The sequence below is a fragment of the Protopterus annectens genome, chromosome 4.part0 (assembly GCF_019279795.1).
Source record: "Protopterus annectens isolate FY-2018-M chromosome 4.part0, PAN1.0, whole genome shotgun sequence".
Taxonomy (NCBI): Eukaryota; Metazoa; Chordata; order Ceratodontiformes; family Protopteridae; genus Protopterus; species Protopterus annectens.
This window is the reverse complement of record NC_056733.1, coordinates 581,109,383-581,121,510: the sequence shown is the minus strand read 5'-3', so window position 1 is coordinate 581,121,510 and position 12,128 is coordinate 581,109,383. Positions and strand designations below refer to the sequence as shown.

The following is a 12,128-nucleotide window of genomic DNA, read 5'->3' as shown; positions in this document are numbered from 1 at the left end:
CCTGACAACATCCCAGGCTGCCTTCTACATGAACTACAGAATGAACTGGCACCCCACCTAAGTACCATGTTCAATCATAGCCTCACCTCAGGCTTTGTGCCCATTGAATGGCGCACCGCGACAGTTATCCCACTCCACAAAGGGGGGGAGGGGCCACAACAGACCCTGGGAAATTATCCCCCCATTAGCCTGACGAGCCTCGTCTGCAAGGCCATGGAACATATCATAAAGGAACTCATAAACAAAGACATTGGAGATCTCCAAACTCTGGACCCCACACAGTTTGGGTTTGTAAAAGGCAGATCATGGCTCCTAAACCTGATAGACTTCTTTGAAGTATTCACCAAAGCCATAGATGAGGGTAAGGTGGTTCACACAGCCTATCTAGATCTCGCCAAGGCATTCAACACCATCCCCCACTCTGGAATTATAGATAAACTCACTAAACTAGTTATAAATCCCTATGTCACAAGATGGGTTGCCAACTGGCTTACTGACAGAACCCACACTGTGAAAGTAGCAGACTCCAAATCAGACTTCAGAACAGTGACAAGTGGAGTACCACAGGGTTCAGTCCTGCGTCCTCTCCTGTTTGGTATCTACTTCTCTGAAGTACAGGCTAACACAGAAGGTCTTTGGATAACTAAATTTGCAGATGACTGCAAACTAGGAGCCATAATCGAAACTCCTAACGATGTGGGTATTCTACAAAAGGGCCTCTCTGAGACAGATGCCTGGTGTCAAAGACATGGTCTCAAGCTCAATGCCAAAAAGTGCATTGTCATCCCCTTTGGTAAAAACTCTGTACCCATGAACTGCCACATAGGCTGTAGTCTACTTTACACCAAAAGTGTGATGAGACCTTGGGACACAGGTGGACAGTAGTCTCTCCTTTGATAATCACATCGCCACAGTGGTCAGGAAATCCTTCTGCGTGGCACACCTCATCACAAAAGGTTTCTCATTCAGAAAAAAAGAGGTCATTGTTCCCCTCTACTCATCACTCATTAGACCCATTACAGAGTACAGTGCCCCTTTTGGTATGTACCTCACAAGACATCTACAACAACTGGAAAGGCTGCAAAAATACCTCACAAAGAGGATTACGCAGACCGTCTCAAAAAACTCCAGCTTTACTCTGTTGCATATCGCCTACTCATAGGTGATCTCTGCCTAACATACAAAGCTATGTCAAACCCAGAGCTGTTGGACATGCTCCACCTAAAGAAATCCCAATCCTTCCGAGCAACACGCTCTAGGGACCTAAACATTGTCACCACAATAAACAGAACACGCTGGAGGGATAGATTCCTGTCCTAGCGACTTCCCATACTCTGGAACAGACTACCTATCTGTCAAACAGAGCTCCTCATTAGCACTCTTCAAGAAAAATCTTGATGATTGGATGGGTAGTAGGAAATTCACCCCGGGGATCACTTCTGTGGTTCTGCTTAACAGGGGCACAGGAAAATAATTTTCTTGGGTGGCGAAAGCCAGGGTACCTTTTTGGCTAGGCTTGTATAGGCCCTAGGGCCAATAGCCTAGTACCTACCTATGAACCTATGAATAAACAATCCTCTATTCTGAGAGTAGCCAGTCAACAGTAGGGTGCTATGAGGAGGACAAATCCTTAGCAGGTGTTGTCAGAACCAATTAAAGTGTCTGTGTGACATGGGGGCGAATAGCTGTGTGCTTGGGCGATGGTTATCTGTACCATCTTAATGCCCACTTAATGTTACGGTAAAATGATACTGCATTTCACATCGTCAGTTATGCATGCATGTGGGTGTGTGTGTGCACACACACACACACACACACACACACACACACACACACACACACACACAGATGTATATATATTTTCACACACACACTTACATATATATGAACAATTTAGTGTAGCCAGCAAGGAAACAAACAAACAAAGGAAGCCAAAGCAGATCTGGCAAAAATCCCACAGACTGAGTGCAGTTTAATGTTAAGGCTGAACCGCAGGCCATGGAGCTCAGAGACTGTGATCTTAGCACTGATCCCAAGTGCTGCCCCAGTTTTAGTACTTGTGGATGACTTTTTTTGTTAAAAATGTATTAGATGTTTTTATCAAGGTGTTTCTCTTCTGTCTGACTTGAGTGACTACACAGCTTTGTAATTGTATCCTTGCCAGCCAAGCTATGACTGTATCTCACCCTTCTCTGATGGTTATGGTACCACATTACAAAACACCTAATCACCATTTGAACAGTTATAAAATAAGTGGTTTTAACAGTGTAAAAAAAAAAGTTTTCAGCAGCTGTTTTCTGTGGGGTGCATTGCCTCGTGTTCCTCCTCCTTAATTATTCTTACCCCTGAGTTTCTGCATCTTTGGAAATGTGCTTAAAATGCCCATCCTTATCACACCGACAAGACTCAGAATTATGAAGTTCACAGTTCCAATTTCAGAGCTGTATATTTCATGTGTGCTGTTGGTGGCTTCCTTAGTTATGTTTTGCTTCTGCACTTGAGAAAGCAATCTGTCAGCAGTGCTATTATTTTTTAGCAACAGTGAGTTTTGTGCTTTCTCCTCTTCCTCTATTCTGCGGGAAGAGTCTAGTTCATTTTCATATCATGACTTGCTTAAACAGTGACAGTACTTCCAATTCAGTTTGCCTGTGCAATGACCTTACTGTCCTTTCAACCCCAGAGGAGGCCCACCCAGAAATAGTAACACAGATAATCTTCATTTTGCCACTCAATAGCTAAAGCTGTAAATTACTAACCCTAACTTTTAGCCATCCTGCTGTGCTAACATAGTTTTTGGAAGTTTAAACCTGGATGTTCAGCAGAACACACCACTGCTTGGCTGCATAGCTTTTGGAACTTTTAGTTCTCCTAAATGCCCTTGAGTCAGTATTTTCTTTTAGTAGACACCAGCTGTTGAAACAACTACAAGTAAATAAGTAAAGTGCACCATTTTCGTGAACTAATAACTAACTGAATACTTATGGCTGACTGCAGTCCTTGTTGACAGAGATCACAGCCCTGCTGTCTCTTGAGCAGAGTAAATATCTGACACATTAAAATGCGTGAACAGTTTAACATTGTTGGCATGCCTCTAATACATGCACTGGTTTGTGGCACGGATGAGGAGTGTGAACTAAACTTGAAGGTACACCTGGGTTTGGCAGTGTAGATTTGCCACACAGAGTGTGAACTGGACTTTACTTTGCAGTACATTAACACTGGCAGCCTGAACCTTTCACCCAGAAATTGTTTCTATAAACCATTGAAAAGATGTTGCTCTTGCATGAGCAGAATATGCATTACTCCAGTTTTGTTTTCTCATGCTAACCTGCTATGTTCTGTTTTCATTCACCCTCTCCTTTTTGCCATCATTTAACCTGGTTTGCTAAATCCTGGATGCAGCACTGGTATTGGTTCCACAAAAATCATTGAGTTGCGCTAGGATAAAGCTCCACTCAAACAAATTTAACCAGTTGAAGCTTGCTTTGGATGTAAAATGCAATAATTTTGTTATTGTTATAGGGGACAAGATACTCTGTACTCCTTAATATATGGGACTTTGCTGACTTACGTATATAAACTAATTTCATAGTTGCACAACCACAGGTTGCATCTACAAAAAACTGTGAATTGTTGCCAGAACTGTAGTAGAAAATAGTGCCAGCAGTCATTTTCTGTGATAAGCCATGACATATTAGGTACAGCTCATTTGTGATCAACATACTGCATCCATGCCCATTTTACACTCAGTGACTAGTAGGGAAGCCAGTTTTATACTTATCCCCGTTTTCATCCTCTTTACATACTGATTGATACTAAATTACATAATAAATGGCCTTCTTTTCATTCTGTTCCACTGGTACAAACATTAAAATGACTACTGAAGCTCTCTCTTCCATTTCCATGGGTATACCTGTCTTGTATTTTACAGGTGATTGTGTTGCCTTTCTCCCAACTGGATCCTTTCGTGTCTGTAGGATCCCTCATGGTTTCCTCACCAAAACCATTTGTCCGTTCTTTGTTTTTTTTTGTTTTTTTTTAACTGCATGACCTCTACTGTTATTTCTTAATTCAGAGTTAAATTAAGTTGTATCCTTAAAAGTGTTTGGAAAGCTTGACCTTATACTGTGCAGTATGTAACTTCTAATTCTTCTTTTCTGATATACGAATAATAACTTGTTGATGACTACACTTACCTGTATAGTTTCTTCCACCGTCTACTGTATTACATGGCACTGAAATGGGACATAGCTTATTTCTATAACTTTCTCCCAGTCCCTGTTCTTTTGAGTAGTACTAAAATGGACCTTATCTTAATATATGTTTTCTACTTACCAATTTAAATTAGTAAATTAATGAATTGCTCTTATGTTTGTGTTTTCATGTATTCCAATTTTAAACATTTGCAAAATTGTTGAATGTATTTTGGAAATCCATATAAGTGATATTGTGAATATAGGCTGACCATTATTACTATTTTGTAATTTATTTTTGTTTTGTATTAAAATAATACATTATATGGTAATAAATATAAAGTAGGCCACAGATAAATATAACATCTGATATTGTTAACCCTCATTCAGTCATTACGCCTGGGTTATCGGTTCCGACCTCAGAACCGAGCTGGCCATCTTCCAAGCTCGCGACATCCACAAACTCTCAAGCTAAACTCTTATCCACAATTCCCCTCTCCCTGTTCCCTCAGATTTTGTTTGCCGCGTCGCCATTCAGTCTTGTCAAGCCACTTCTGTTGAGCTAAGTAAACTTCTTTGATAATACTTTATCGTATTGCAGTTATTCTCTGTTCTAAATTTGTTGAATAGTTATCTCTTACCCTATCACATCTAGAAACTTTTTTTTCTAGCCCTTCTTTCTTTTTACCATGAGGTAACTCCTTTACCATCGTTGGTAAATTCTTTCCTGCTTTACCTTCGGGTATTTCTTGTACCATTGTTGGTACCTTCTTCCTTCCTTTTCTTTCTTCCTCCTATCATGGCAGAGAAAAAAGGTAGTCCAGGATTTAAAAGATGTGTGGATTCTGTGTATAAATTGCCTATTTCGGATGCACATGTATTATGTGTTTACTGTTTGGGTGTGCCTCACTTGACTGTTGACCCGCCATGTGGGATTTGTGCTAATTTCTCTAACAGGACTTTGGTGGAAAGGAAAAATAAGTTGATTTTAAAGGGACTACTTAAATCTTCCTTTTCAGAGGCTATTTCTGGGGTGGAGGCTTCAACCCCTCCTAGTTCCCATAAGAAAAGAGATGAACACAAGAAGGCCAAGTCTCTCCTGCTGGGGACAACCAGGAACCGAGACCTAAGAAGGCCACACTTTCTAGTTTGGATTTGACTTCTTCGGCCCCAAGGCTTTCCGGCACCTAGATCTTCGGCACCACCAGTTACTTCTACACCAAATTTTGTGCCCTATACCTCATCAGAACAGAGGGGGCCCTCGACTCAGCTTCCTTATTGGCACCAACTTTTTCCTCTATGCAGACCTTTCTGGTGTCGATGACTGTTCCGACACCAGCCTCTGCTTCGATTCTGACTATTTTCATGGCACCGACTATTCTCTCGGGACAGACTACCTGGTTTTCCGCACAGACTCTCTCGGCACCTACCATAGTGCCAACTACCACTTTGGCACCGACCTTATCAGTGCAGACCTTACCTTTGGCACAGATTGATCTCCTTGGTGCGGACACCAGTAGTACAAGCCTTTACGGCTCCATTGTTTTCGGTGCAGATGCCTATCTTAGCACCATCTAAAGACCCCTTTGTGGGCACCGAGTTTCCTGCATCCTTGAATAGACCTGACTCCCCTTCAGCTATGTCTGTGAGATCCACTAGAAGCCTCTCGGAGCATGATATGGTGCGACTTGTGGATCAATTGCTTTTGGCCAGAGGTATCCAACCCTCCAGGAAATGCTCTTCCTTTGAAGGTGATCACCCTTCTCCATATTCTCCTCCTTCATTGCCTTTGAAGCCCCCTGCTGTAGCACAGACTTCCCTCACTTTGACTCCTTTCTTGAACCTCACTAAGGAGTCGCAGTTGCCTTTCTGGCAGGAGAGACTTGTCACTCCAGTCACTGCTCTGGATGATAGCAGTGATGTACATACTCCTGTTTTTCACAGCCGTCCAGGGACTCTGAGTCGGTGGGTTGATTTGCTTGAGCGGAGTGTGACCTCCTCGGGTGGACCAGCCTTCCAACTCATGGAGAAGGCTCTCGCGTCTGTTGGCAATCCTGTGCTGTCAGTGCCCCCGTCCTCCTCTGGACCGCAGTTTACACAAGACACCTCTGGCGGACACCGAGTACAAGGGCCTCAGGACATGCTCCCACTGGCAGCTCCTCTTGCGCTGTCTTCTCCAGGTTCTCCCCCTGAGGAAGTTCATCGCAAGAGTTCATGTAAGAGAGCATGTGGACTCCCCAGAAGAGTCCCTCATGGAAGACACAGACTTTGATGATGGGGAAGGGTCCCCTCGGTCACCCTCTGAGGTATCCTTTGGAGATATCCTCGAAATACTTAAGCAGAGAGGTGATTGGTGGCCCTCTAACCTGACCTCTGAAGAGTCTGTGTTCCTGCAGGCCTTTCATGCCCAGCCCCCTACCTCTTGGGTTACTCCACCTGCCAATGACCTTGTCCGGCTCGTCGTGCAGCATGCTTGGAAGGCTCCTGACTCATGACTGGCTAGAGCAGCAGGTGCAGGCATAGTCATATGAGACAGCATGCCTGGATGCACTTATGTGATTTCGCGGAACCTTTCAAGGCTTCCTTTCTTAATGCTCCCAATGAAGCATCTTCGTTGTTTGGACCCAAGGTTAAAGACACACTGGCTAGGTGTGAACAGGACGGTAAGACCCTTTCTGCCGCGGGTGTCCACTATTCTTCCCCTCAACGGGCTTTCTCCAGAAACCAGAAGAGTGGGAAGATGTGGCACAAAAAGTCTAGGGGTTCTTTCCGTGACACACGAGCCAAGTTTTCCCCTAGAGGCAGAGGGGGAAACTCGTATGGAAGACGCCCCTTTTGGGGCAGAGGAGGTCCACGTAATCAGGGTTCCGGAGATTCTTTTTCTGGTCAGTCCTACCAGCGCTCCTGAAGAGCAGCCCAACTGCTTTCCTCTGGAAGCGGTTGGGGGTCGTTTCTCTTTGTACCCTTCTGCCTGGCTGACCATTACCACCGATTTTTGTGTAAGAGATAATAACCAGAGGTTATCATATTCCCTTCAAGCTTTGTCCCACCCCACTAAGGAGCTTACCCAACGTTCCACCCAGTCAAAGGGTAGAAGCAGCATTAGAGATTTCAAAGCTGCTAAGAAAAAGAGTCATCCAAATAGTCCCACCAGACCAAATAGGATCCGGATTCTACTCAAGATTATTTTTAGTGCCAAAAAAGACCGGGGACTGGAGACCAATTTTGGATATCAGTGTACTAAATAAATTTGTAGAAGTACAGAATTTCCGGATGGTCACAATAGTCTATCCTCCCACTCCTGGAGGCAGGTGATTGGAATTGCTCTATAGATCTTCAGGAAGCATACTACCACATAAAGGTGGACAGACCATCGAGAAGATTCCTTCGCTTCCATGTGGGAGCCAGTCATGACCAGTTCTGAGTACTGCACTTCGGACTCTCTACAGCCCCCAGAGTGTTAACCAAGTGCATTGCAGTCGTTGCAGCTCACCTGCGACTGCAAGAATTCCTGGTGTTTCCATACCTAGACGACTGGCTCATCACCGCCCCCACCAGACATCTATTGGAAAAAGCCTTGGCATACTCTCTTCACACTGCAGAAAGGTTAGGCATAACTATAAACTGGCAGAAATCCAACCTATTCCCATCCCAATCCATAGAATTCATTGGGGTCTTGTTGGATACAAAAAACTGCACGGCATCGATTCCAGAGTACAGAATTTTAAGGATAAAACAACAACTCATACCGATCCTCTCAAGGGAAAGATCGATAGCACATTCTGTACTCCAGCTGTTGGGCTCCATGGCAGCTTCCATCACCATTGTCCCCCTCGCGAGGTTTCACATGAAGCTTGTACAATGGTTACTACTCACCCAGTGGTACCCTTTTCAGTTTCCTCTCTCATCCCAGATTTGGGTGACTCAGAGATGGAAACAAGACTTGATTTGGTGGATGTCACAGAACTTATCACAATGGTCTTGCTCCTTCACAGCCCAAAGCCAGAGTGACCACGGACGCCTCCCTGAGGAGGGGTGGGGGGGCTTTTTCAGGGGAAGACTGTCCAAGGCACGTGGTCGGACCTAGAGGCTCATCTGCATATCAGTGTTCTAGAACTGAGGGTGGTGCTTCTAGCATTGCAAGCGTTTCATCCTCTCCTTCCGTCAGGGCCGATTGCAGTCCAATCAGACAACATGGCTGTAGTCTGGTACATCAACAAACAAGGCAGAACCAAATCCTACCCACTCTGTCTGGAGGCCATGAGGATATGGCACTGGGTGATGGCTACCAACAGCTTTCTTTTAGCAATGCACATTCCCAGGAGTTCCAGTGTGATAGCAGACAGATTGAGCAGGTGCATTCTGCAACCACACGAGTGTTCTCTGAGTCCTCGTATAGTGGCAGAGATTTTCAACCGCTGGAGCTTCCCTTGCTGCAACCTTTTTGCATCCCCAACCAACTACAAGTGCTGCAATTACTTCACCCTGGTTCCCCCTTGGGGACAGTCACCCAGGGATGCACTAGTCCACGATTGGCCCTCGGGTCTGCTTTATGCCTTTCCCCCTCTCCCTCTCATTCCCCAGTTCCTGAAGAAAGCCTGCCGGTTGAAGAGCAAGATAATCCTCATTGCGCCATATTGGCCTCGGCAAATTTGGTTCCCCTTCTTATGGCCTCACCTGCTAGATCAACCATGGATTCTCGATCCAACTCCTGATTTGATCTCCCATCTGCAGAACCTGATTCACCCCAACCTGAACAGCCTGAAGCTCACAGCTTGGTTCCTCCACTTCCAGTGATTGAGAGCCAGACTGATCTTTCTTCCCCGGTATGTGACATTCTTATTGCGTCTCATAAGTCTTCCACCAGAACTACTGATCTCAGCAAGTGGAAAAGGTTTACCATTTGGCTGAAGGAAAAAGAGATGGGCCCTTTTTCAGCACCAGTGGCGGTAGTACTGGAGTACCTGTCCAGTTTATTCCAATCTGGCCTATCTGCTTCTACCATTCGAGTTCATTTGGCCGCGATATCTAATTTTCACAATGGTGTCCATGACTCTTCTCTTATGTCACACAAATTATGCAAGACTTTTATAAAAGGCGTAAATCATTTGAAACCCCCTTTTAGAGAACCTAGCCAGCCATGGGATCTGTCTTTAGTCCTGCAAGCATTGACTGCGGCTCCTTTTGAACCAGCTTTTTCATGTGACCTCAAGTTTCTTTCTTGGAAAACTTTGTTCTTGGTTGCCATTACTTCGGCCAGACATATCTCTGAACTTCAAGCTCTATGCATCAAACAGCCTTACTTAATCTTTCATAAAGATAGAGTGTCATGGAAGTGCCAGAAGTGATCTCTGAAATGTCCATTAACCAGTCCATTGAATTGCCAGTTTTCTTTCCCAATCATTCTAACAGAAGAGAGTATTGTCTACATACCCTTGGCATTCACAGGCAAATTTGTTTCTATCTGGGCAGAACTAAGGCTTCTCGCAAATCAGATCAACTCTTCCTGGCCTATTATGGTCCTAGACTTGGATGTGCTGTTTCTAAGGTCACATTGGCTAAATGGTTAAAAGACTATGTAACATTTATTTACAAAACTCATGATATTCCTTTGACTACAACAGTTGGGGTTCATTCCACTAGGTCGGTCGCAGCTTCTGCTGCCTGTCATGCTAGAACTTCTTTACTTGACATTTGTGCAGCTGCAACTTGGGCTAGACCCCACATTTTCATCAGTCATTACAAACTGGATTTGGCCTCCAGAGGAAGAGTGTCCTTTGGTTCAGTGGTGCTCAGGAATGTCCTTCCATGAGAGCCTCCCAGGAATAATGGTAGCTGGGGACTCTGTCCCAGTCATAAGGAATGAACGAGGATTAACAATATCAGATAAAGAAGTTATGTCTTACCATAACGTTCCATCTGTATTGTTGATCCACATTCAGTCATTATGACCCTCCCTCCTTCCCCCCACTCAGGCTTATAGTGGATCTCATCATTCTGTTCGGTAGGTTCTTTGACCAGAGGTAGCCTCCACTTCCTTTTACTTTCAAACTCAATCTGAGGTAACAGGGAGAGGGGAATTGTGGGTAAGAGTTTAGCTCGAGAGTTTGTGGCTGTCGCGAGCTTGGAAGATGGCCGGCTCTGTTCCGAAGTCCGAACCAATAACCCAGGCGTAATGACCGCATGAGGATCAACAATACAGATGGAACGTTATGGTAAGACATAACTTCTTTTTTTCACTGGCTTACTTTCTCTGCACAAGGTTAACTACTTAACTGTACTTTGTTGTTCTGTTTTGTTTTAAGGCAACCTGATTTATTTAGGCTACCAGTATGTGAAGGTCGTAGAGGAAGATATGGGTCATTTTGTTAATGTTCTCACTCAGATGCTTTCTTACTGTCAGAAGTATGTTTCCCAGAAAAAGTCCAATCTCACGCACTGGCACCCTGTACTGGGTTGGTTCTCTCAAACTGTGGATTATGGGTAAGATGGACTTTTTATTTTTGCAATTAAATATTAGTAGTGCAGCAATATATGTAGCTGAAATGGTTGCTTTGCACCATCATGAACTAATAATGTATAGTCTTGAATTTCGAATGTGTTTGGTTGAAGTGTTCATCCTTTAAGAACGTGTACATGATGGTAGACTGAGTGCCTCCAGGTGTTTCTGTGTGCACCTGATAATAGCCTCTGACACAGAGGCATTGCACCAGATGTAACATTTGAATTTTTGGCTGGTTTCCAGCCCATTGTTTGTTCTTCACATTGAATTTTTTTTAATTTATTTTCAGGCTCAGTCAGAAGAGTAAAAAGGGGAAATATAATTCCATTGCATACATTTGTCCCAAAGATGGGGATAGGTACTGAAATAAAATAGTTTGTTTCTAGCTTGTTGGTTATATTGATAGATAATTTCTGGGAAATCTGTTTTTTTTGTTTTATCTGTTCTACAGTTTTCCCTAATGTTTTGTCCCTTTCTTCCACTGTTGTCAGGGATAATGCTTAATCCTGTGGTCCTAGTTGGTGGCAGTATTTTTATTTCATGAAGGCAAGTTCATCAACACTCTGTCATAGTGTTGACAGGGTCAAAAATGTTTTCCAGCTGTACATTTTAGCTCCTGCAGCATTGCATAAATTACTGTTATCAGATTATGCATGATTTTGTGCCTGTCAGGTTTACTGTATCCAACCTTATTCAGGCACTGGAAATAATGTTCCACATACAAATCTGTGTTGCAATCTTTGTAAGTTTTGTGTAAATATATTTGAACATGTTTGTATGTGTGTACCTTTTTAATGTATTTGTTTCTTAATGTGCTTATCTGGTTTATTACGCAATGCCATGCATCTTATGTATATATTTTCTATTTTTTGTCTATAAGGTTTCATAGGTTCTGTCTTTTTTTCCTGGAATTTTCATATGTAGAACTTTGGGGAGCCTACCTTCCCTTTCTGAAAGTGGACCTGTACTGGCAGGATTAACCCACTCAACAAAACCTGAAACAATCAATAAATCTGTCAGTCTCTCTCTCCTTCTTTTCAATTTTTTTCAGTTACTGGATAATAGTGGCCAACAATGTGCAATTTCAAGACATGCATATGCTCCCTTACTTACATGATTGATTCATGTAGTGTACATTGTTCATTTTGTAAAGGTAGCTGGCACCCCTTCAGCTTCTTTGTAGCTAATTCTAAAGGAGAGAGGATTAAGGAGACCGCAAATAGGATTAACAGAAAATGTGGTTTGCAGATATGGTTGAAGTGACGTGTAATGTTAGTTTAAGATGCACTAATGCAGATAAATCTAAAAGACAAACAGTGACTGGTCATTTCATTTGCATGCCGAGGAAGGTTAGGAAAAGATTTGGATAGCCAGGCTGGTGGAGCTCTGAAATATTAAATCTGATGTTGTCAATTTTCATTCTCTCCTCAACC

General features: G+C 43.4%; 1 protein-coding gene across 2 annotated transcripts in view; it reads left to right on the top strand.

The window, feature by feature from the left end:
* The window catches only part of UBE3B (ubiquitin protein ligase E3B), a 2,006,489-nt gene that overhangs the window by 700,271 nt on the left and 1,294,090 nt on the right, over positions 1-12,128 (top strand). For both annotated transcript variants that reach the window (XM_044068510.1, XM_044068511.1), the window contains exon 12: positions 10,499-10,676. In XM_044068510.1, coding sequence (XP_043924445.1) covers positions 10,499-10,676 — 178 coding nt within the window. The remainder of the gene's footprint in view (positions 1-10,498; positions 10,677-12,128) is intronic.